Raw genomic sequence first — 22,020 nt, forward strand, 5'->3', positions numbered from 1 at the left:
TTTATAAGCATACTCTGTGACCTGTGCAGGGGATGGGTGACTGAGCTCCTTTTGTCTTCTCTATCTACTGGTATCACCTTTCACTGTAATGCTGCACATATGACTTTCCCGCAGCCTCCTCCTTATCAGACAGAACAGGAAGTCTCTGCTTAGTTTTAGGTCTAGTGGCCAGAAAGAAAACTGCAAGACTTCAGGATTATTTTAAAATATATTATTGTGATAAATGTGGCATTTGCTTAGGCCAAGCCCCCCCTCCATGTCTCTCAAGGTACAGTATAATGTGCTGAAGGAATACACTTACATGCAGTTCCGTGCTGCCAGGTCTCTGTGTAGGAAGTTTTTATTGCTGAGGTACTCCATTCCAGTAGCAATGTCAACCATAAATTTAACAAGAGTCTGCAGAGGTACGTGCTGAAAATGCAAAAATTTTTATCCATAAATGAAAAAAAGGAAAAAGTTATAAATAAGATGACTCATGACAATGTATCAGGTACTTTCATATGATGTCTGCCACCCTTAGACAAAGTTTTTCTTTTTTTGTTTTTTTTAAAACCGCCTCTGCAGTTTTTGAGCCAAAGTTCAAAGTGTATCCAGCAGGAAGGAAAAGTATAAGGAATACACTGCTGGTTTTAGCTCAAAAACCAAAGCCGGGGTCACCACTATATGGTCACTGTATGGGGGGAATATTTCTCCTTGTATACTGGTATTATTGATAATATTGGTCTCAGTTTATAGGATTTAGTCAGTAAAAATATGATGGTAATATGTATGGTGATAATATTCCTGCTTGTATACTGGTATTATTGGTAATATTGGTCTCCATATGCTGGATTTGGTCAGTAACAGTAGGATGGTAATATGTATGGTGATAAAATTTCCTTCTTGTATATTGGTATTACTGGTAATATTGGTCTCAGAGATAAGCAAAGTTACAGCAATTCGATTTGTCACGAACCTCGCGGCTCGGCGGTTGCTGACTTTAGCCTGCATAAATTAGTTCAGCTTTCAAGTACTCCAGTGGGCTGAAAAAGGTAGATACAGTCCTATATGAGGGTCTCCTAGGACTGTATTCACCTTTTCCAGCCCACTGGAGCACCTGAAAGCTGAGCTAATTTATGCAGGCTAAAGTCAGCAACTGCCAAACCGCGAGGTTCGTGACAAATCGAACTACTGTAACTTCGCTCATCTCTAGTCTCAGTATACAGGATTTGGTCAGTAACCGTATAATGGTAATATGTATGGTGATAATAGTCATGATTGTATTTTTTGTAATATTGGTCTCAGTATACAGGATTTAGTCAGTAACAGTATGATGATAATATTATGGTGATAATATTCCTTCTTGTATACTGGTATTATTGATAATAGTGATCTCAGTATACAAGATAATATTCTCCTATATACTTGTGTTATTCGGTAGCTATATGATTTATTTAGAGGTACATGTGTTTATCATGGGAAAATGTCTTACTCTTACCTATGTTAATTTTTTTTCATTTTCTATTTATTCTTTTATACTTCATTTTGTTTCAATTTTTTTTCCATTTTTCTACCTCTTCTCTTTATCTATTTATTTTGCTCTGACACTTTACGCCAATAGTGATTCCTTGCCCCTTGCTGATATGGCTCTTATGGTGCGTCCGGTCGCGCGTGCGACCGGCTGACCTGGCGGCCGATTGGCTTTATTTTTTTCAATTGCCCATTACCAATATGGCTTCCGCTGGAGTAATTTAATAATTAACTGGCCTGTGTATCTTTCTTCATGCGGTCTATACACTTGCACTATAACACCTATGCACAAGTATCTGGTCGGATACATCCGTCCCTTATATTATTGCACTTTATTGCACTTGCACTTTATTATATGTTTTTATGATATATTATGTGTTTATTGAATTTTACTGTACACTTGTTCAATTTGGATTGTATATTTAAACCACTTACTGTGGTCACTTCACATGCTTGAAAAAGGCTGCACAGGCAGCCGAAACGTTGCTCTTGTCTTTGTATGGAATAAAAGCCACCTGATTTTTTTCACATTTTTTGGAGTGCTGCAACTATCTGCCTTATCCTATATATATATGTGTATATATATATATATATATATATATATATATATATATATATATAATTTTATTTTTTCTCGTTATGTACCCTATTATACCCAACTATGATTGACCCCTCCCCTTTGTGGCTCTGCCTTTACATGCCCATGACCAAAATGAGCTGCTTAGTCTTAAATGCCCGGGCCTATTTTTGGTTCCAGTCTGGCACGGGTACTAGGACACATGTCAGTCTTAAATTTGTTCAATTATATATATTAAAAAAAAGAGAAGTTAGATTAAGAAGTTGTGACTTTTCAGTGTCAAACTACAAGAAGGTCATCATGGTCAATCCCTGCAACAGATAAACATCCTATTCCTCGTTGTTTGAAAATGGCCACAGATGGCAAAGCTTTATAACACAGTAATAATGAAGATGAATAACTTGAATCATCAAAAAATGTTGTCTGTCAAGAGTTCCTACATTCCAACACCCCAGCAAAGGCTAGAAGTGTGTACCAATACAGCAATTACAAATAACACAGTTATCCCTTCAGTTACAGTGGCCTCAGGTTACAATATTTTTAACATACAATGGTCTTTCCTGGACCATTGTAACTTGAAACCAGACTCACCATACAATGCCACAGACAATCTGCTGGATCTGTGGCTCGTGTGAATGGCTGGAAGAACTGGCCTATCAATAGTGGGCATTTCACTGGTAAAACCCATGTATTATTGAAGTGCATGCAGTGATTTGCTGTCTAGTAAAGCCTCCCTACAGTAAAGTACTGTGCCCGAACTAGCTGCTCTTTTGAACACCAGGTGAGGGTGGCTCCATTTTGTGTCTCTGATGCATTCTGTGTACTGTACAAGACACTGACAAAGTACCTGTTCACTATGAATTAAGTGTTTCATAGCTTTTAGCAGCTATTTCTGACTTTTATATGTAAGAACTTGCTGTATGTCTATTGGTTATCTTGTCATTTTTATTTAATCTTAATTTTTTCTTATATTTGGTTGACATTTTGGAGACTTTAGAACCATTTACTGTTTTTTCATAAAGTTATGGTCTCAAGATACTATGTTCAACATACAATGTTTGTCCTAGAACCCCTTAATACTGTAACCTAAAGGACCACTGTATACTTATTTTTGGTATGTTCAAATTTGTAGAGGGGCATTCTTTTTACAGTAATAGCAATGAGATTTATTTAACTTACTTTAGGTCCATATCCAATTCTAGATGAGAGAAGAAAACTGTGCAGATCCCCATACTCCATAAATGGTAATATGACCATGGGTTTTGGGGTTCTTCTAGGACCCACTTCTAGACAGACGCCTGTGATAGCAATAGATGTGCAGTATAAAGAGGATGAAAGGGTTTTCAGGTCAAAATTTGCATCTTAAATTCATTACAAGAAATGAAAAAAAAAACAATCTATAATTACTGTAATGTGTAATACTGTATTTATGGGTTAAATAATGTTAAAGGGGCTATCCAGGCCTAGAAAAACATAGCTGCTTTTTTTTTCCAGAAACAGCTCCACTCTTGTCCTCAGTTTGTGCAAGGTATTGAGGCTCAGTTCCATTGAAGTGAATGGTGCAGAGTTGTAATATCACACGTTAACTGAGGACAAATGTGGTGCTGTTTTTTTTTCTTATTCTGTATAACCCTGTTTACATTGGTAATTTGGTTATCCAGCGGTTTATTTTTAAAAGTGGCATGCCTTGGATTAAAAAAAAAAAATTATAAAATCTGCTGCTCACCACTTTCTTGCCTCTTCTTGACACAAGGATGTGCCTACTCACCCAATCTCTGGCTAAGGATAAGGAAGTAAGCGCTCCAAAGAAAAATATTGTTTGGACCCAAAGAGTGAGATTAGTATATAAATTAACTGCTCACACTGGGTGGTTGTGTAATCACAAACACAACAATGCAAATGGTGTAGAGAGTAGGTCGTCTGCTGCCCTTCGGAACATATACGGCAATGGATATTCGGCTTCAGGAGAACCCGGCTCACGGCGCTGATCGACCAGACAGGTAAGTTGGCTAAAAGAGTATTTCTTGACCAGAATGCAATGAAACGAAACGTGTTGCATTCTGGTCAATAAATCATCTTTTAGCCAACTTACCTATCTGGTCGATCAGGGCCATGAGCCGGGTTCTCCTGAAGCCGAATATCCAATCTCTGGCTAAGGCAGGTCATCTCTGTGACCAGTAATTGGCTCAATGGAGACTTTCTTGTGTCAAGAGGAGACCAGGAAGTGTTAGGCAATGAAAATTGAGCTCAGCTAGAAGAGTAGCAGCTGGAAATTATGGCAGGTGAGTATGGCTTTTTGCCCTGCCACTTCTGTGCCTTGTGGATGCAGTATGCAATGGACCAGATATGCAATGGACCTGGCACAGGGATCGGCCCAGCTAATCAAATATTTAAATGAATCTATCACTTAGATTTTTTTATTACTCATAAAACATGTTCTTTTTTTGGAATGGTTTTGGAATGCATATCATCCAGAATGGTTTACAGGGAATATATCCAGGCAGTGTGGTGGCTTTGGAGCTCCTTTTAGATATATGTATATATATATTCTTACATTCCTTTTGCCAACTTTGGAAGCTGGACCACATTTTATATGCTCTTGCTGTTAGGATGTCTACTTAGTTTTTCAAAAACTTTACAGTACTTGTGCCATGTACAAAACATATTCATGCCCTAGTATTGCTACTAGTTCTGTCATATGTGGCTTGCAGTCAAATTAATTATTTTATGTTTAAACCTTACCAAGCAATTTAATCACATTAGGATGGTTGAAATCTTTCATACAGGCTGCTTCACTTAGGAATTCTTCTATTTCCCTCTGTGAAAAGTTGTCCACTGTGCACAGGAAAAAGAATAATGTGTGAGTACTATGTTAATACAATGCAGTCATGTCCGTAAATGTTGGCACCCCTGACATTTTTCAAGAAAATGAAGTATTTCTCACAGAAAAGGATTGCAGTAACACATGTTTTGCTATACACACGTTTATTCCCTTTGTGTGTATTGGAACTAAACCAAAAAAGGGAGGAAAAAAAGCAAATTGGACATAATAGCCCTGATTTACTAAGAATGGAGTGTTTATCTTGGAGTGATTTCAGGTTTATTCCAAGTATTTTTCTCCCTGATTTACTCATCTATCGCCCTTCTCTATTTTTTTTTCTGTCGCAGGGAAGTTATCTGTTGCCCGTATCTGTTTTTTTTTTTTATCGCACAGAGTTATTAAGCAGGGGAGCAGGAGGCATGTACTTTTACTTTTAAATTCCCCGCCAGGAGCCTTGAATGGCCGGTACTGAGGAGCCATTCAGGGATCCTGGCGGGTTTCTCAAATAAAAACTATAAAAAATATTGGGGCTCAAGGTCTGAGATAACAGTACACAATTTATTAAATAATAAATATAATTCCATACAATGGTGTATAAAATTACCTGGGACTCACAGGGCCCTTGTGAGTCATCAGGGACATTAAATTATCATAAAATCAGTTTTAAAAAAATGGTACAATATGATGAAAAACCTTAATTGAGACCAATAAAAATATATAAAATGGTATCCACTGTAGAAGGTCTGGATTATATTCTAAGTACTTGTTGCTCCAGATCAGCCACAGGATACAAAGTGGATACAATGTATTAAAGTAATTTAGCTCTTGTAAGTAAGCTTGCAACAATGTTTCCTTTTGCAGTCACCAATTGACAGATTAATTATTACAGTAATTCAGTTATCACAGTCTTTATGAAAACAGAAACTGCTGCCCTGGTAGCTGAAAAATAGTCTTTGCAAGTATAAAGCAATAATGTAGCAATTCTGTGATAATAAAATAGTCTTTTATATCTTTCTTTAACCACTGGGTCTGCTGCGCTGACAGCCTGTATATGTTCTTTGATAGATGGACAGATATAACAGTTATATCTGTGCCCAGATCGGCAATAGTAGCAATCGAAAATAGATAATGTCTCACACACAGCGTGTGAGTGTATGCTCACCGGTCCCTCGGGAAAAGATATTACGCTCTCCCGTGGATATGAGTCCTGCGATACCCGGTATGGCGTGGATGTTGTGACCGGTACTGGGAGATCGCAACATCCACGCCATACCGGGTATCGCAGGACTCATATCCACCGGAGAGCGTAATATCTTTTCCCGAGGGACCGGTGAGCATACACTCACACGCTGTGTGTGAGACATTATCTATTTTCGATTGCTACTATTGCCGATCTGGGTACAGATATAACTGTTATATCTGTCCATCTATCAAAGAACATATACAGGCTGTCAGCGCAGCAGACCCAGTGGTTAAAGAAAGATATAAAAGACTATTTTATTATCACAGAATTGCTACATTATTCCTTTATACTTGCAAAGACTATTTTTCAGCTACCAGGGCAGCAGTTTCTGTTTTCATAAAGACTGTGATAACTGAATTACTGTAATAATTGATCTGTCAATTGGTGACTGCAAAAGGAAACATTGTTGCAAGCTTACTTACAAGAGCTAAATTACTTTAATACATTGTATCCACTTTGTGTCCTGTGGCTGATCTGGAGCAACAAGCACTTAGAATATAATCCAGACCTTCTACAGTGGATACCATTTTATATATTTTTATTGGTCTCAATTAAGGTTTTTCATCATATTGTACCATTTTTTTAAACTGATTTTATGATAATTTAATGTCCCTGATGACTCACAAGGGCCCTGTGAGTTCCAGGTAATTTTATACACCATTGTATGGAATTATATTTATTATTTAATAAATTGTGTACTGTCATCTCAGACCTTGAGCCCCAATATTTTTTATAGTTTTTATTTGAGAAACCCGCCGGGATCCCGGAATGGCTACTCAGTACCGACCATTCAAGGCTCCTGGCGGGGAATTTAAAAGTAAAAGTACATGCCTCCTGCTCCCCTGCTTAATAACTCTGTGCGATACAAAAAAAAAAAAAAAGATACGGGCAACAGATAACTTCCCTGCGACAGAAAAAAAAATAGAGAAGGGCGACAGATGAGTAAATCAGGGAGAAAAATACTCGGAATAAACCTGAAATCACTCCAAGATAAACACTCCATTCTTAGTAAATCAGGGCTATTATGTCCAATTTGCTTTTTTTCCTCCCTTTTTTGGTTTAGTTCCAATACACACAAAGGGAATAAACATGTGTATAGCAAAACATGTGTTACTGCAATCCTTTTCTGTGAGAAATACTTCATTTTCTTGAAAGATTTTAGGGGTGCCAACATTTACGGCCATAACTGTACAACAAACAAATATGCAAAAACCTATAGGAACCTATGATAGTGAAAACTGTATTCAGGTTTTTTTTTTTTTTTCATTACTATTAAACAATACAGTTTGGATTTCACTGATAAATATTTACACAGTTTGAATAAAGAAAGGTCTACACAGTGACCCACATTTACTATTGTTGTAGGGTTTTTCCCCTCTTTGAATGTAATCTGACCTTTTGTTTAATTAGGCTTTATAATTTGGCACATAAAATTGTGGTGCACTGATAAAAAGTGTCTCATTGCGCTCCAATCGGGTTTAATCAAACCATAAACAGAGAATATATAATACAAAAAAGTAGTAATTTTCCATACCTACATAATTCTGTTCATTTTTTGAGACACATTAGTGGACATGCTAACTTTATCAGGTTAAAATGCAATTTGTGGGGTTGTTTGGGATTCTTTTTGTCACAACTTACTAAAATTTTAGGGTTTTTTATTCACCAAACTTGTGCTAAAAAAGCTGACACTAAACTGTAGAGATAGAAATAGTAAATCTGGGCTAAATTGGTTATTGACACTCTTTGCAGGAAAAACAAGTTCCCTTACACTTCATGGTTTTCACAGCTACTTTCTGAGTTACGTCCTCAGGATATCGCAGTTCTCCCTCCATCACAGATCCAAATTCACCTATGCAATCATAGGAAAAAATAGATATTACTGTATTTGATACATACATCTCTAATCTTTGTTTAAAATATGTATTACACCCTACATGAGCTTCTTTGAATAATGAAAGATGGACAGACAGGCCATTGACAACTAGTCAATTGCAGATACAGGGTTGTATTTTCCATTAAGCACCAATGAGCCTGTGCCTAGCCCAGCAGTGTTAAGGGGGGCAGCACTGAAGTCAGTATGCTGTGGCCTGCAAGAAAAAAATAATAATTTCCCCCTTTGGGTGAATCTACATGTGTCAGAACAGCTGCTTATTTTACCTGCAGTCTCTGCATGCTTACCCATTCTGTGTATAGGGATGAGATCCATTGTGTATCTGCAGAAAAATCTGCATGTAACATATGCAGGTTTTGCTACATATTTGAAAAGATCTGCTTAAAAAATTCTGACGCTTATGGAGTCACCATAATGGGGTATATTCAACCCGATTGTCTAGGGCAGAAAGAGCTGTAAATATGGTCCTCAATAGGTGTCATCATGAAGACTACATGTTACAAGGCACCATTATATCCTATGGGTAGGGTCACATGTGCCATATTTTGCTGGGTCTTTCCTGCTGTGTATTCTCCTACTTGGGGAGCAAAATATAAAGCTAATTTTGCAATTCATTAACTTCAATGGGTGGGAAAATACACAGCAGCAAATACACAGCAAAATATGGCACGTATGATCCTACCCTAAAGGACATCGGGCGTACCTGTACGCCCTAGTCCTGCTCTCGTTATAAGCGTGTTCAGGAGATGAGTGCACTTCATACCTGGTGGGTCCTGGTTTCTATGAGCAGCCAGGACCCACGGCTAATGCCGGGTATCACAAATAAGGCCAATGCGCAGCATTAACCCTTTAGACACCTTTAGACAATGTGATCAAAGTTGATTGCAGGGTCTAAAATGGTAAAAATCTGACTAGTGCAGCTCAAAATTGCAGGGTCCCGATCAGCTGAGAGGATGGCTGGAGGTACCGTCCCTCTCATTTCCCAATTGGTGCTCCAATGCTTCAGAAAGCCATGGCAGCCAGGAGCAATGGAGCTCTGAATATATATATTGAACAGTTTATGCAGATCTAAAGATTGCATAGTCCCCTATGGGGACTAAAAAAAAAAGTGTAAAAATAAAAAATAAATTATAAATGTGAATAAAGCCTCTTTCCTAATAAAAGTATAAATCAACCCCCCCCCCCCCGCTTTTCACATTTTAAAATATAGCTGTGTAAAAAAATAAAATACGTATGTGGTATCGCCACATGTGTAAATTGCCAAACAATAAATTAAAATATAATGTTAATTAAACCTCACAGACAATGATGTAAACTTAAACATTTTCAAAGTACAATATTGAATATTTTTGGTCTATTCATATACCAGAAATGTTTTTTTAATAAAAAGCTATCAAAAATGGTAAAATAATGAGCCCTCATACAGCCGCCAATTTTAGGCATACTTATTTTCATACAAAAAACTTATCATTTCTTATAGAGTATATGTTTCTATAGATTTTGTAGTAAAATGATTGACGTCAATTACAATTGGTGGCACAAAAAACAAGCCCTCATATGGGCTTGTAGGTGGAGAATTGAAAGCATTATGGCTTTTAGAAGGCTAGACGGAAAAAAAAAGAGCAAAATTTAAAAAAATGTGATGTCCTTAAGGGGCTAAAGTATATGAAATCCACCACAATTTCCGACTTTCCAAACTGCAGAATTTCCTGAAACCTGTAAATGATAAGTTATAATACTTACCCTCTCCCAACACTTTCCCAAGGGATAGCAGGCTCCTCTCAACCATCACATCTTCCAACTTCTCTTTAAGATCTTCACTGATCCCCAAAGTACTCACTAAAAGCATATAACAAACTGCATTTAAAAGGGACAGCTTTCTCCTTGCATTAAAGACAATCTAATAGCAAAGCAAAAATTAGTTAATACCAAGAGGTGGCAGTATTTCAACATTCAAGTGTTGCCTTCTTCAGGTTTCTTACATTCAAATGTCATCAATTCAACTAACACATAAAAATTCCAAAAGACAGTTCAGAGAGAATTTTTCGACTTACATGTCAGTTCAATGCCTTTTCTGTTATAGGACTTCTTTGCCTTGTAAACTACAATGTCCGAATCATCTGAACTGACAAATGCCTGCCTGGATAAATGGAATAAAACATTGAAATTGTCATGCAAAAACAGAAACTAACATCCAGCTACTGTACATGAATTGTCAAATGTTTTCCCTTGTACTTTTGTTCCACACATCTAATGGGTTTAAAACCTAGATCTTTAAAGGAGTACTCCAGCGCAAAATAACTTATCCCCTATCCAAATGATAGGGGATAAGTTATAGATCGCGGGGGGTCCGAGCGCTGGGGCCCCCCGGGATCTCCTGGACGGGGCCACGGCAGTCTGCAGGAAGTGAAGTTTTGTCCCCAGCAGAAAGCCACTCCCCCTCCATGTATCTCTATGGGATTCATGGAGGGGGCGTGTAGGCCGACGCGTCATGCGGGGAGGGAACGCCCCCTTTCCTGTATATTGCTGTGGCCCCGTACTGAAGATCGCGGGGGCCCCAGAGCTCGGACCCCCCGCGATCTATAACTTATCCCCTATCCTTCGGATAAGTTATTTTGCACTATACTATAGATGTCCTTTAAATCTTGGTTTTGTTATATTAACTTTGTACTAACAAAGTGATTATAGTGCTCTCTCTGATTTTATTTAGCCCCTAAAAATTTTCTCTATGGTGCACAGCTATTTCTTATTCTAGAAGGCATGGGGGGGGGGGGTGACTATTGATTTACTTAGATTGCAAAGTGATGTGTGAGCAGAAAGGAAACAAACAGTAACACAAAATAAAGGGGTTACATCACAAAAGCAGCCTTGATCTAAGCAGTGAACTGCGGCTGATAATGGTTGTGACTAAAGGAGATCACGTGTAAGAGGCAGCACTGTGTACAAAGAAGAATCACTAATATTAACTAAAGGAACAGTGGCTCATGATTTTGGTGACCACTGAATTCTCCTTTACGTATGCTGTTAGGCACTTAGGGGGAAATATATCAAAACCTGTCCAGTATTACAGATCAGCTATTAAACGTTCATAATGTACTGCTATTGCAACCTTCACATAAAATAGAATATCAAATGTACTTTTTAGCAGCTGTTTATCTGAATGAAAGGGAATGTATTTGAAAGCATTTCTACATCATGATAAATCTGAATCTGAAAGGTATTTACTGTATCTTTTTTAGCATTAATATTGGAACAAACCATTTCTTCTCTTTTAGTGGTGTTTTTTTTTATATTTCTCTTTTATTCCACCACATCAAAGTTATCTTGTCTGGCTGCTTCAAGTGTACTGGCTTTAGTGACAGGCTATCACATTTTTTTAGGCCCATACAGACAAAGTTTCCCAATACCACTTCTACAAATTTTATGAAAATTCAGTGAGAGCAAAGCCAAAGTTGTGCCGCATGTCGGATGCTGGAAAGGCCCAGTTCAGTAGGAAGAGAAAGTACGTGCTGAATCCTGGGGTACATGTGTGCCAGACACTGTGAAAGAGCCAGGCGTAAGAAAATCATAAAAAGACTTTCGGTGGCGCTGCCTTGGAAGTTGAAGAATTGGAGTCGGCTGCAGCACCCAAAACACAGAAGAAGATCCCACAGGAACTCATCCCAGAGGAATTGCTACGTCTCATATCTGAGGTTCAACCTAACCTCACTTCAGGATGGTATAATACTGTCGAAGCATACGAAGACTAAATTTTCGAAGACTCCCTTATCACCATCAACGGGAGCATCACACCCACCGGTGACACCTCGACACAAGAACATCCCAACCATCAATTTTTCACACCATGCAATATCCCCCTCACTCACTCAAGCACCGAAGAGAACATACTACCCCCGGGCAACCTTTCTCTGATGTCAGAGACTTCCCCCCACTCTGGGCCAGGCCCCAGAATACAGACTTATGCCGATGGAAACAGTGCATCGGGCGGAACAGATACGGCCACAGCAAACCACAAAAAGAAAAGAAAGAGAGGAAGAAGAGGAGGGCGCAACAAAGAAAAAATTCACAAGATACTGAAAGAAACCAATGCACCAAGTATCCCCGGCAATTCTGAAATCACTACTGACACCATCAAAATATTCAATTTATCGAAAAGAACCCTGGACCCCACAGAACTGCAAGTCCTCTCCAAAGGATTATCCTTTTGTCCTTCAAATAGATAGAATGACTTCGATCTATTTCTAGACCTCAACGCATTCATCCGTAAACTGACTCTCAAAAGACACTTCAACTTACCACATTTCAGGATAAAGAATCAAGCACCACCTCTACAAAAAATGAATACACCATTACTCTTGAACTACCTCCGATAAATACAGGACTCAAAGCCAAATCCACGTACTACCCCATACAACACAGAGGCAACTTCATCGAGACCTTTATGGCCGGGGTCTCTAATGACTTTTAAAACCTCACAAAAACAGAACGTACAAACAAAACTTAAGCATCAATCAAAAAAGAGCCATGAAAACCTTATCATCAGACGATTCCATCATAATAAAATCAGCCGACAAAGGCGGCGGTATAGTAATTATGGATCGAGAAGACTACATCACCGAATCCAACCGACTACTATCGGATACTTCATTCTACGAGATTTTAGACAAAAAACAATGAACAGGATATTCAAGAGAACTATCCACCCTACTGGACTCAGGTCTCAAGAATGGCATTATCACTAAACAAGAACATCAATTCATCAGTATAACAGAACCGGATACCCCACTCTTTTACCATCTACCCAAAATCCATAAACACCCCACTCATCCACCCGGATGCCCAATAATTTCAGGAATCAACTCCCTCACATCCAACCTCTCTCAATACATCGACTGGCATTTACAGAAACACGTCTGTAACCTACCATCTTACACCAGGGATACCAGCGACTTTATTTAATCCATCATTGACCTACAGTGGAAAGAGCATTATTCATTCCTCACGATGGACATATCATCCCATTACACCATAATCCAACACGACCTAGGATTATCTGCAGTTTCCAAATACTTGCAATCAGACGAGAATATGCCCAAACTACAAAAAAAATTCCTCCTAGATGCCATAAAATTCATCCTGGAACATAACTTCTTTTAATGTAACGGACACATATACCGCCAGCACTGTGGAACAGCGATGGGTCACGATTCACACCCAGCTTCGCAAACCTCTTCATGGGAGCCTTTGAGGAACAGATCCTGTACCGCCACCCACTATTCCATCACTGTATTACCTACAAAAAGGTATATAGATGATATTTTCATTGTATGGGACGGAAACACAGAAAAACTCGACAAATTCATCACCACTCTGAACAGCAATACCTGGAATGTCCATTTCACCCACAACCACTACATGAATAATGCACAACCAAAACTTTTTTCAAAAGTGTAGACGGAAACCGTTCTCGATTTCACCAGTTGCCATTACAAAAAAATGGACCCAAAATACTCCAGTTGGACAATATAAAAGAATACGTTGAAACTGCACAAACAATATTGATTTTCATGCAGAGTAAAACATTGGATCAAAGATTTAAGGCAAAAGGCTACCCCAAATCTCTCATTTCCAACAGCAAAACGAAAGCAAGCACCCTGGACCAAAAAACCTGCTTGAAACCCAGAGACCCTGCGGACAATGACCTCAAACATACAGCAAAACTACGTGTATCGAACTTCATCACCACATTTTCCACTGATCACAATAGAATTAAACAAATCTTGCAATCCCACTGGAACATCCTCCTAATGGACCCTTTCCTCAAACAGTCACTACCAACACTTCCCCAGGTGACTTTCAAGAAAAACAAATCACTTAAAAACATACTGGCTCCTAGCAGATTGAAAAACAAAAAAGAAAAAATCCACAATTCCCACAGATGAAATAGTTGGATCCTTCAGAAAAATTGCAAATGCTGCAACAACAGAAAAAGCCGCTGCAGAGACTTCACCTCAAATACTACCAGAGAATGCCATAAAATCAAAAGCCTAATGACATGTAAATCAGCATACGTGATATACCTACTCAAATGCCCCTGCGGCACACAATACGTAGGTGGGACCACACAGATGCTAAGTGCCAGAATCAACAAGCACCTCTCGAACGTAAAAAATGGGTACCAGCTTCACAGTGTGTCCGGACATGCTTCCATCAAACACAACTGCGATTTTTCCAACTTTTCCGTGCTACCAATAGAATAGATACCACCCTCCAGCAATAGAAGATATACCCAACTTTGCCGTCGAGAAAACTATTGGATCTTTAAATTGAAAACTTTGACCCCGTTGGGTTTCAACGAATATATGGAACACACTACATAACTCAGGTTTCACCATATCACAGCTAACAGCCCCCTGAGCAATTAAAATATCCCGGCACGACTAGCTGCCATCGGATTGGTCCAAACCCCATCTCATTGTGCCGTCCAGTCACAGAAATATCAGCCCCATAAAGCTGTTTCCATTCTATCACTTCCCCCCTGTATCGTTTTCTACATTACTAAGTAGGCGCTAAGCTGATTGGTCCAACCGCCATAAGATCAAACTGTTCCTATTGGTCGCAACATCTGCGCAAGATGCTTTGAATCCCCGCTACCTCCGCCTATACTTTACACTATGAAGTAGGCACCCCAGCGATTGGCTCACTCACCATCAGCAGGCGCTAAGCTGATTGGTGCCATCAAACAGTACTTATTTTGATTGGTTCTAACATCCCTAAGGGACTCTTTGAATTTGAAAGTAGGCACTACAGTGATTGGCCCATTCGCCATCACACACAAACACTCTGATTGGCCACTGATCCCACCAATCGGATCAATGAACTCCACGTCACTCCATGAGCATTTTGTTTAACTCAGCTAGCAAAACCTTCCCTCTCCCACTATTGGTCGCGCTCACCACACGTGACCTTATGTTGCAACCTGCCTCCGCTAACCCTATTGGTCGCCTCCCGCTACAAGTTTTACAGCGGGAAATACAAACCTATACTTGACACTAGGGATCGACCGATATCGTTTTTATAGGGCCGATACCGATAATCGGTGGAGGTTAGGGCAGATAGCCGATAACTTATACCGATATTCCGGTATAAGTTATCGGCTATTTATCCCCCCGCGACACCGCTTTAAATCAATGCACTGCAGTGGCTTTTGCGGTGCCATAGGCCGCCGCTTCTCTCCCCCTGCCTGTTCGGGGGTCCTGAGTCCTGCCACTGCTCCCCCCACCCCCACACCGCACTGCAACCGCCCCCCGACCCGCCGCACCTCGACCGCCCCCCTTCCGACCCGCCGCACCGCGACCGCCCCCGACCCGGCCCCATTGCCTCCCACATCCTCGGTTTCATAATTACCTGTTCCCAGGGTCCACTCTACATCTGGCTCCGGTGGCGTCCTCCTGAGCTGTCACTGTGCGCACCGACGGTGACGTCACGTCGCGCACGTCACGTCACTCGTCATTGCGCACAGCGTAATGCAGGACGCAGCAGGAGCAAGAAGAAGCGTGGGCCCCGGGAACAGGTAATTATAAAACCGGGGATGGGGGAGGGGAGGCAATGGGGCCGGGGCAGTGCGGTGGGGGGTGCGACGCGGTGCGGCGGGTCAGGGGGGGTAGTCGCGGTGAGGTGGATGGGCGGTCGCGGTGCGGTGTGGGCGGTGGTGGGGCGGGGCATTATTGGCTTATCGGCAAGGTAATTGCCAATACCGATAATGCCCAAAATCGTGATTATCGGCCATACCGATAATCGGTGGATCCCTACTTTGACACCACATAAATCAAAACACTACAAACATTAAACTTTACTGGTTTAAAGCTCTTTTACTGAATACTGAACAGCTCCTTGAATACGTGAAAACAAGATTTTGTTACTCTCTCATATGTTTGATCGGCATTTTTCCTGTGACACTTGTCACCGCCCACTGTGACCACCAAGCCCCATAAGATGTTTTTGGCGCCATCCACCTCCGTATATATATATATCCACTGTTTGCTTGCTGTCATTATGCAATTGAGAAAGAGGGAATATACCCTAGAAACGCGTTTTGCTCCACATGTATGAATAAAATACATGCTGTTTAACACTTCTACTGCATCTGACTCAGATTCTTCAACTTCCAAGGCAGCGCCACTGCAAGTCTTTTTCTGATTTTCTTACGCCTGGACCATTACCGCCTCCTGAAAAGAGTCCAGTCGACTCTGCAGGCTGCAGCCAAGGACCACCGTTTGCTACCCCTACGCCAAGGGGTTACACGCAAGAAACCAAGGTTTGCCCAAGGTGAGCAACGTACTACTTAGGGCACTTGGGACACACCTAGCCCACAGAATTACGCGAGGCACTGCCCTCCATTTTTTACCTCTTATTTCACTGTAAAAGAGCATCTTGAGCACTATTTTATAGGGTTACCATGTTCTTTCCACCCTTGTGTCACAACAAGAAAAGATGATGAATATTTCTTATATATGACTGTGAACCCCATTTTCAATATCAAGGAACACTGAGTCATAACTGGAGTTCAGCTGACATCTCCAAACACTAACCTAATGAAGAAAATACATTTACACATCCTCTAGTCACATAGAAGTAACTACATATTTACAGAATCACTCAACATGACTTCCACCAGTCAGGAAGAAACCCATCAAGCAGGATGTGACATTTAACTCCATCATAGGTAGGTCCACAACCTGCTGTTTGCATGTACTCCCAATGGGATGGTGGAATAAGCTTCATTTCCATGGTTATGAACTCAGGGTCCCACTGAGCTATTACTGTTATGTCATAAGAATAACAGAATCTATTGTTTAAAGCATCAAAGATAAAATGAGCTTTTCTCGGCAGAAGGGAGTTTACATACCAGTCGTGTTTTTCTATTCAGCACTATTAGGTTCAAAATAGGAATCACATCATCCGTATGAAGCTCAAAGAATTCAGAGACTCACGTTCATTATTAGGAAATGTCTGCAGATAGGAAATTACGTTGACATTTTTCTACAGAATTTTATCTGTAGGGATATGGAAAGTCTGAATCCTAGAATTTTGGATAGGGATTCCTGGTTTTATGTAAGTGAAGCTTAACCACTGTCCAATATATAGTTACGCAACTACTTAAATCTAGTTTGTTTCAACCTCTTACATTAAAAAAGTAGGGCTTGATACTCTGAAAACCATGGGTTTGGTTTAAAGGGGTTTTCCCATCTGACCCCAGTCTCCCATTAGAGGGGCACTACGAGTCCCATTCTTTATGTGAGCAGCCAGAAACAGTTTGGGTCCCCATTCTCAAGACCGCAGGTGGGGAGTTTTGGACCTAGCGACTGGACCCCACCACTATTAGCTCACCATCTCCTATACTGTGGATAGGGGATAACTTTGTCAGATAGGAAAACCCTTTTAAGTATTAAATCTGTTTGCAGAAAGTTAAACAATTTTCCAAAAATTTTATTTTGACGAGTTACGCCTAATGTAGCAGATACAAATATTTAAGATTTCTTTTCACCATACTATGAAGCTGTTTTCAACACATGGAAATATTGTTTTAGTCATAATAAAGACTAAAGACTTACCCAAATTCTATCTCCTTTTTTCTACTTATGTATTTGACTACACCATAAATGAGAAGGAGAATGATCATTAATACACATATAAAGCCAAGTAGTATCATGTAGGGGCTGACTTCACCAGGGCCTGGAGTTGAGATTGTTGCAGATGCTGATGAACCTGAAAAAGAAATACATTAAGCCAATAAGAATGTATGCAAATAGACGATTAGCTTGTCCTCACCAAATTTTCCACACCAAAATATGTTGCTATTGCCATTATTACAAAGTATTGCATGTCTGTTCACCACAATGTCAACCTTATATATATATGTAAATGGAAATCCCTCTATAAATGAAAGTATGTAGAACGCATTTTATTTGGTAGTTTCGGATCTGATGTGTTGCTTTTTATTTTATTGTAATCGGTAGAGTCTCTAGACAGAAAACTAAGCATAAAAAAAGCAAATGTATCATCCAATGCATAATTATCTTGCTGTAATACTAGACATTATCCATCTGTGTCTAAAATATATTACAAGAATTAAAAAGGTCAAGATAAATTGACCTTTTAAAGGAGTAAAATACATATTCCCTATCTGCAGGATGCCAGGAGCCGGTGATATAGTGCTTGTCTATCTCTGGCTCTCCTGTGGATAGGCGATACGTTTTTTTTAAACTGGACTACTCCTTTAAAAGGTCAATTTATCTTTGACAGATTTGTTACAAAAATGTCTGCAACTATCTCAATTGTCAGGATAAGACCTGCAGAGAATCAAATACTTGCTAGAGAAACAACTCTATTCACATGAATGGAATCGAAGTTCAATGGTAGACATTTTTGCCATAAATTTGCTGCATGTGAATTCATCCAAAAAAGCTCTTACCATCACTTGGAATGGCAACATTGACTGCTTGGCTGTAGGGTCCAAGACCTCCCACGGTGAGGCACGCAACAGACACTGTGCAAGTAGAATTGGTCGTCTGAATTGGAATGACCAGAGTAGTTGTATTGGAGTGTTCAATATGGGCTATGTTCTGTAAAAACACAACATGGAAGACTAAAACATGCTCAATCAAAATGGCTTTAATAATTTTATACAAATTATATTCTTTATGTGCAGATACAAATTTTGTACTATGCTCTTTAATGACCCAGGCAGTAAATATTCTGGTAAAATGCATTGGCATTGGCAGCTTTGGGCGATTTGTTCAAGGGCAAGTTCATATGGGTGAGGTTACAATGTTCAAGGTGTCCTTTCCAAAGCTGCACCCCCATTTTACCCCAGTGTCCAGTTTAGTGTTGGGTAGTGTGAAACCTTCAGTCCAATAGGGGCCAGCTCTGAGAAACTGTCTGACAGACCTGGGAGAAATAAAAGTCTGTGACAAAGTCGCTACCATAGTAGTTAGTGACTTTGCAGTCGTGAGGACCTCTAGAGGCACAGAGCAGAACAATACAGCATGGCTGACGCAGCCCCGCAAGTCCTTTCAAGGTCACGCATGCTGAGAAAAAGAGGGTTTACTCTCCAAGGATTCACAGAGGCTCTCTAGGATAGGAAAAAATTGACAGATCCATAGGGCACAAACCAATTCTCTGTGAACTATCGTTTTTTACGCCCTATAGGACGCACCGGCGTATAAGACGCACCCAATTTATAGGTGCAAAATCTAAAAAAAATAAAGATTTTGAACCCAATAGTGGTCTTCAACCTGCGGACCTTCAGATGTTGCAAAACTACAATCCCAGCATGCCCGGAAAGCCGTTGGCTGTCCGGGCATGCTGGGAGTTGTAGTTTTGCAACATCTGGAGGTCCGCAGATTGAAGACCACTGCATAGGAGGTAATACTCACGTGTCCCCGCCGCTCCGGACCCGTCACCGCTGCCCTGGATGTCGCTCCATCGCTGTCGCCGTGTCCTCGTCGCTCCGGAACGTCTCTGCTGCCGGCCGGGTATCCTCGCTCTCCGTCACCGCCATCACGTCGTTACGCACGCCGACGCATGTACGCGACAACGTGATGACGAGGAAGGAGAGCGCCAGCCATACAGGGGATCCCTGAACGGAGAAGACACCGAGGAGGCATGTAAGGTCCCCCCCCGGTGTCCTGTAAGCACTAACCCGGCTATTCAGTCGGACTGTTCGGGACCGCCGCAGTGAAATCACGGCAGTCCCGAACAGCCCGACTGAACAGCCGGGTTAGTGTCACTTTCGCTTCAGACGCGGCGGTCAGCTTTGATCGCCGCATCTGAAGGGTTAATACAGGGCATCACCGCGATCAGTGATGTCCTGTATTAGCCGCGGGTCCCGGCCGTTGATGGCCGCAGGGACCGCCACGATAGGGGTGTATTCGCCGTATAAGACGCACCAACTTTTTCCCCCCAGTTTTGGGGAAGAAAAAGTGCGTCTTATACGGCAAAAAATACAGTAGTTGTGTAATGCACAGAAACAAGGGCTTAATTTGTAGCAGTCTGCAACAGTAAAGGTTACTGTGCCACCCTAGATTTTTATAACCATCAGGCTTCCCATGCCTCTTTGTGAAAGAATATAAACTACTGTTATTCAGTACGTTCTGCAATGATCTTTAAAGGGAAACTGTGAAAGCACTCCTTTCAGATTTTAAACTTTGTAGATACTACATTAAGCTGTTGTTGAGTTGTATTCAATATTTAAGTCCAGAGCAAAACTTTACTGCAAAACAAAATACTAGCTATTTAGTAGAAAAAAAGATGAGTCTCATGTCTAGCATCACAGTTTGTGGTGTATGTTGAAATCTCACTAGTTACTGGTACTACATGTCATTGTCCTTTTTGTCTAATGAAGAAGCAGTCCCAGTGAACTGTGCAATTTGTAGATACATCAGCAAATTATGTGTTATGCTTTACAACAGCGATTTCATCAATTTAGAACAATGCAATCCAAAGGGTTTTTTGTTGTTGTTTTTTTTTGTTCAGGGTTTTTTGTCAGTAAAAGAGTCTGTCTCAACACATATTATCCTGCTATAAAGACCCCCAGCAAAAACGTATCTGCAGTGATCAATACAGAGAAATGAAAGTATTTTATGCAACCAGGCAAATTACTGGTGCCTGTGTACATAGATAGATCAGGACTGTAATAAAAAGCCCTGGCTTTTATATGATCTGTGTTCTGGTTTGTAGATGGTGGCTCCCGAGTAGAGGACCCGCTTTTTATGAAAACCATCATGGACCGGCCTTCCAATATAATTACTTATTAAATTATCTCCGCTTGGGTAACGCTGTTGCCGTTTAAACCAGGGCTGGAGTAGTGATCAACTTGTATGTCCTGTAGTGCCATCTTATTCATCTAGTGATTTTATCTTAGCATTAAATATTCTGATATTTTGATGCGCAGGATTTGATGCCCAGGATTTTCTGCTGCAGATTTCAATATAAACTAAAGGACTGAGCACAGCTTCTAATCTACAGTTACAAATCTTGCACATCAAATCTGCGCAGGATCCTATACGTGTGAACGTACCCTAAAGGGGTATTTCATACCCTAAAATTGTATCCCCTATCTACAGGAGCATAGGAGACATCCGAGCACAGTGCTTAGGTATCTTTAGCACTCGCATAGACAGTGCATGATGCATCAGGCCCCTTTCTGGATATTGCAGAGGGTCCAACCTACTGTTGATGGGGGATATGTTTTTAGAAACTGGAATCCCCCTTTAACTGTGTGAGAAATCCGCCAAAATACAGTACTAAAGATGAGATGTACATTGACAAATACAATAAACCAAGAAGGAGTTGTTGAAAATAAATTATACTATCATTTGCCATTTTTTTTTCTTTTATACAATGTTTCCTGATTGTGCTATTCCATAGACTTTAATAGAACAAATTATTAAAGCAGGACTGCAGCCATAGAACCCTTATCTCCAATCCACAGGATAGGGGATAAGCGTCTGATCACAGGGGGTCTGACCGATGTGACTCCCTGCGATCTCCTGTACGGGGCCCCAGAACAGCCGCGGCTCTGCGCTGCTAATGTTTGTGTCCTCGACCTCACTAAGAGGCACGAACGCTGCATCTCCGCCTCTCCCGTATAGATACATGGAGGGGGCATGTCAGCCGTGGTATCATGCTTTGGCTGACACGCCTCCTGCATGGGGAGAGCCGTGGCAGAGCTGGAGCCCCGTACCGGAGGTCAGGCATGTACAGACGCGATCAGACACTTATCCCCTATCCTGCAGGTGCAATACTTTGCCTTGCCCCAAATGGCATCCCAGCTGCTTTTAGAAGGCGTGTCCTTGTGAGACATATCCAGCTTCTCATACAAGAAGACAATTGAAAAACAGTAGTCATATGATGTTTTCTTGTTATAAAACATCTCATGACTGTACAAACAAGAAGTATAGGGCACATTAAAA

The 22,020-nt window shown here is 40.6% G+C and overlaps 1 protein-coding gene across 7 annotated transcripts in view; it reads right to left on the reverse strand.

Annotated features, from left to right (window-relative positions):
- Nucleotides 1-22,020, reverse strand: part of MERTK (MER proto-oncogene, tyrosine kinase) — a 177,517-nt gene that overhangs the window by 12,801 nt on the left and 142,696 nt on the right. For all 7 annotated transcript variants that reach the window (XM_056567212.1, XM_056567207.1, XM_056567209.1 and 4 more), the window contains 8 exons: nucleotides 18,519-18,669; nucleotides 17,659-17,812; nucleotides 10,099-10,184; nucleotides 9,788-9,883; nucleotides 7,922-8,002; nucleotides 4,829-4,921; nucleotides 3,266-3,384; nucleotides 302-411 (listed from right to left, as the gene is read on the reverse strand). In XM_056567212.1, coding sequence (XP_056423187.1) covers nucleotides 302-411; nucleotides 3,266-3,384; nucleotides 4,829-4,921; nucleotides 7,922-8,002; nucleotides 9,788-9,883; nucleotides 10,099-10,184; nucleotides 17,659-17,812; nucleotides 18,519-18,669 — 890 coding nt within the window. The remainder of the gene's footprint in view (nucleotides 1-301; nucleotides 412-3,265; nucleotides 3,385-4,828; nucleotides 4,922-7,921; nucleotides 8,003-9,787; nucleotides 9,884-10,098; nucleotides 10,185-17,658; nucleotides 17,813-18,518; nucleotides 18,670-22,020) is intronic.

Source organism: Hyla sarda, chromosome 3 (assembly GCF_029499605.1).
Source record: "Hyla sarda isolate aHylSar1 chromosome 3, aHylSar1.hap1, whole genome shotgun sequence".
Taxonomy (NCBI): Eukaryota; Metazoa; Chordata; class Amphibia; order Anura; family Hylidae; genus Hyla; species Hyla sarda.